Source organism: Cebus imitator, unplaced genomic scaffold (genome assembly GCF_001604975.1).
Source record: "Cebus imitator isolate Cc_AM_T3 unplaced genomic scaffold, Cebus_imitator-1.0 Scaffold204, whole genome shotgun sequence".
In the NCBI taxonomy this organism is placed as follows: domain Eukaryota; kingdom Metazoa; phylum Chordata; class Mammalia; order Primates; family Cebidae; genus Cebus; species Cebus imitator.
In genome coordinates this window covers 3,381,621-3,386,309 of record NW_016107519.1, presented here as the reverse complement: position 1 = coordinate 3,386,309, position 4,689 = coordinate 3,381,621, and the positions used below count along the sequence as shown (strand labels likewise).

At 35.0% G+C, this 4,689-nt stretch overlaps 1 protein-coding gene across 1 annotated transcript in view; it reads right to left on the bottom strand.

The window, feature by feature from the left end:
• Nucleotides 1-202: 202 nt before the first annotated feature.
• PSPC1 (paraspeckle component 1) overlaps nt 203-4,689 on the bottom strand; it is an 89,747-nt gene continuing 85,260 nt past the window's right edge. The window contains exons 8-9 of the mRNA XM_017548220.2: nt 2,711-2,880; nt 203-699 (exon numbers count right to left, since the gene is read on the bottom strand). Coding sequence (XP_017403709.1) covers nt 514-699; nt 2,711-2,880 — 356 coding nt within the window. The 3' untranslated portion in view covers nt 203-513. The remainder of the gene's footprint in view (nt 700-2,710; nt 2,881-4,689) is intronic.

Sequence of the window (4,689 nt, the reverse complement as noted above, 5' to 3'; positions counted from 1 at the left end):
TACCCTCCCACCCCCACATATGCTACTCTAGCTACCCCTTATTGACATCAGCTTTCATTAAGCTTCTATTTTCAGTGCTACTTGCACAAATTATAAAGCAAAATCATTTTCATTTTTAATGACTAGGATTAGTTAAAGCAACCAAAGCATTATTGTTACAGCAAAGTTTAGTAAGACCATAAGAGAATACCACTAGTAACAGTTTTAAATTATCGAAAATGATTTCTTTATTGAGATTAAGTAACTACATAGATTTCACAGTACTATGGAATACTTATATTTAGCTGAAGTCACAAACACATTTCAACATTCAAAATGATGAGCATCATCATTACCACTCTAATCTACAAAGCTTATGAATAAAGAAAAATACAAAAACCTTAAGTTTTACAAAAAAAAAATTTAAGTCTACATACATTAACAATAAAACCATTTCTTCCAGGTAACAGATAAAAGTATAAAGGCATACCACTGACTTTTTTTTTTCCTAGACAGCCAGGAATGAACGAATGTTTAATATCTACGGCGCTTATTAGGGCCTTCAAAGTTGCCCCCTTGACTTCCTCTACCAAAGCCACCAGGACCACCACTCACAGGACCTACACCACTCATTGGTGCTTGAGGGGTTTCAGAACCTGTTCTACTCCCCATAGGTGAACCCATCTGAGATGGCGGTCCTTGAGGAAATCTGTCATTGTGCTATAACGCCACACAATAAGGAATAGAATATGAAGTCCATTTGGAACACGCCAAATATAAGTGACAAGAAAATTGGCAAAATCCCAAGTGGTGGTGTCATGAAGTTCGGCAGAAAGTCCAGCAGAATCAGGATCACACATAGAAGGAAGAAAGGAGCAATTTAATTAGTTACTGTGTTGTTGTTTTTTTTAAATGCAGCATCTGAAGATTTATTTACATATTGCTAATGCTATGCCCCAATTTCATGAACAAAGAACTGATTTCATGACAGAAGCAAATGTCATCTTAAGCCTCATCAATATTAAAATAAAGCTCTGATTCCTTTTTTCAAAAGTTTATATTGTACGAAACTATGCTATTTAAGAAAAATACTTTTTAAAAAAAAATCAGAGAAATAAAACTGGGGAGCAGCATCACATTCTGTCTTTTAAAAGTAAACATTCTAAAAAAAATTTACATCAATTCCTTGAAGACAGAAAGCACTAATACAAACATACACAAAGAATTATGATTTCAGTATGGAAACTTTTGAGAGTGTTTTCCTTGAAAGACTATCACTGGGAAAATAGTTTTAAAAATTAATGTAACAGTAAGTACTAATAGGCACAATTAAATATCTGAATTAAATATTTTGAAAAATTTCACAATAATCATACATATTAATCTCAAAGGTTGGACAGAACTCCCTAACGTGTAGCAGTAAAATGTCAGTGCAAACAAGACCAAAGGTAATATTCAAATAAAGTTTATAAGTTCAGGGAGACAATAAAAAAAAATGGGACAATAAATGTTACTTCTATGTCTCTATTGATGATTATATACCACACAAAAATTTAACCAAAGTAGTGTAAGTTTCTACTAGCTTTCAAACATTATTGCTATAAAATAAAGCCTCTACTGAAGGAAACAAATGCAATCACTGTGTTAGGTGCCATCTGATCACGGTAGACGTGCACTGCGCCTCTTTATCTTCTGTATAAACCAGCATTTTAAAAAATCCACTGCCAGCATGTCCAATTTCTCCAAATTCTTAAAAGACTACATTTGAAGCAAATAAATGGATAAACGCTGCATTCAACTCTAAATACATACAATGCATTGCTTTTAACGTCTCTGATCACGAAGAATTTACAACTGATGACATATCTGCATCTAACTGGCAGTGCTTTTTCTTTCTTAGCAACATTGGCGCCTCAAGATTTCATATAGTAGTTACAAAACGCCTTTTCAAAACAGATAACCAACCAATTTCCCTTTCAAAATGTTACTTAGAACAAGCATTAACAAACACTAAATGAGAAAATGGTTTGCCTATATAAAGTCCCATTTATATAGTGATAGACTTTAATGGAAATGATAAAAGGTATCATTTTTGCTATTGATATATTTAAATATAGTAAAAATTACAACTGAAAAACCTTGTTTTTATAGTATTTGATCCACACAAAGATATCTTCACACTCTCATATCAAGACAAAAAATTGTCAACTCTAAATTTAATAAGTATAATTTAAAATTCTGTCAAAAGAAAGTCACATTGCTGGTTTAGAAATACACAAAAACTTTAATGCTAATTACTTTATAACTAAAGTCTGCACTAAATCATGACAGGTAATATTTTTGTCAAAAATATTTACTGAAACTGTGTGTTCATACATACTGGATTTTTGTCCTCACCAAACAGAAGGAGTCCACACAGGAAAAGAACACCATAATAAAATACTTTAACATTAGAATGCTGGTAAACAATGGATACAAATTAAAAGCACAGAAAAATAACTGTAATTAATATATGTATATGCTATACACTAAGGTACCAAAGCATGCATGGACAGTAATCCTAATTCTTGAACTACTTAAAAAGTCTAAGTTAATCAATGTAAGATGTCACAAAATTTTCTTCATTGGCTGCCAGAACAAATGATACCAAATTATATTAAGTGTGAAGTTATCCTTGGGGCAGAAGTGTACATTACTGAATATAATCAAAATAATGTTTATGATACATTACCACTGCTCCATTATCTGGCATCATTGGAGTTCCCATATTTGCGGCTCCTTCTGGTCCTATGGCAGGACCAGGACCCATTGGGGGGCCAGGTATAGTTGCTCTGTTGTTCATATTCATACCCATCATTGGAGGAGGACCTTGGTTACCAGCAGGTGCTGGGCTAAACGCATCTATGTAAAACAATCTATACTTAGAGCTGTCCTATCTTAGTTTAGTAAACATTAAAAATTTAACAATATTTATGCAATCTATATAGCAAGACCATTATCAAAATTATTTTCTCTGCTGAGAATGGGATCTGCATTATCTACTCTGTAATACAGCATAACTTACACTCTAGAATTAGAATTTTCATCTCCAAGCCAAATGTACTAAAAATCAATGAGGAAACTATCAATTATTTAAGGGCATTTGAGACTGTAACAGTTTGCAAGTTTTGAGACATAACTATTATTTGTTAGTCTGCTTTTAAACCAAAAAATCCCTAAAAATGGAGGATTAGCACTTACGAAACCACTTTATTTTTTTTAAGCCATGGCTAAAAATATTAGCATGTAAATTATGCTAGGTTGCCAGAGAGAAAATCATTTCCTGCAATATATAAATAAAGATCATTTTAACTAGCCTCTCACCTTAGTTTCTTTTTTTTCCCTCCTGAGTGTATGGAATACCTTGCTCTAAATTACAGGAGGAACTTTTTTTTTTTAAACTTTTTATATTGAAATATGGAAACTACACAAAAATACTGAAATGAACTTATTTTTAAAAGTAACAGCAACCAAATACAGATAAAATATTAATATAGCATCTGGATCTTTCTGACAAGTTTAAATTCCATAATAGGGAACAATCTGATATATTTCAAGTTTTTTCATTAAAAAATCCACCTACCTCATACTAATTTTAACAGTGTTTGCGCTTTAATACTACACATACGATGCGACACATTTTTAGGTATTTTCTTTGAAAGTTTTTTCCCTAAGTGTTAGTACTTGTTTAACATAAAAAATTCACAACAGGCCGGGCATGGTGGCTCACGCCTATAATCCCAGCACTTTGGGAGGCCGAGGCAGGTGGATCACCAGGTCAAGAGATCGAGATCATCCTGGTCAACGTGGTGAAACCCTGTCTCTACTAAAAATACAAAAATTAGCTGGGCATGGTGGCGCGTGCCTCCCAGCTATTCGGGAGGCTGAGGCAGGAGAATTGCTTGAACCCAGGAGGCGGAGGTTGCAATGAGCCGAGACTGCGCCACTGCACTCCAGCCTGGGTAACAAGAGCGAAACTCTGTCTCAAAAAAAAAAAAAAAAAGAAATTCACAACAGGCTGGGCACAGTTGCTCACGCCTATAATCCCTAGCACTTTGGGAGACAGAAGCAGATGGATCACCCGAGGTCGGGAGTTCAAGACCAGCCTGACAAACTTGGAAAAAACCCATCTCTACTAAAAATACAAAATTAGCCAGGCATGGTGGCACATGCCTGTAATCCCAGCTACTAGGGAGGCTGAGACAGGAGAATCGCTTGAACCCAGGAAGCGGAGGTTACGGTGAGCCAAGATTGCGCCATTGCACTCCAGCCTGGGCAACAAGAGTGATACTCCATCTCAAAAAACAAAAAACAATTTAGGGTTTTCTTCTAGTATTTCATTATATAGGTCAATTTTCTGACAGTAAGAACTCAGCTTCTCAAATATACATTATAAAATGGAGTTTTCATTCAAACCCACAACTCTGCACACTACCTAATGCAGGTGAAATCTCTATATGGCTGAGTCCAGGGAGCAGCTGAGTAGCAGTCTGATTCCCTACCAGCCCCTGGCATCATACTTTTGTTCTTTGAATCCAATCCCTAGCAACCTAGCAACTTCATAGAAAGGAATTATTTCCTTCAGCCCATAATGTTCTTGCCGATAAATATACTTTATCCAAGAATATTTCCACTACTTCAGGATAGCCCTAAATAGCTCTTTCTTTCCCC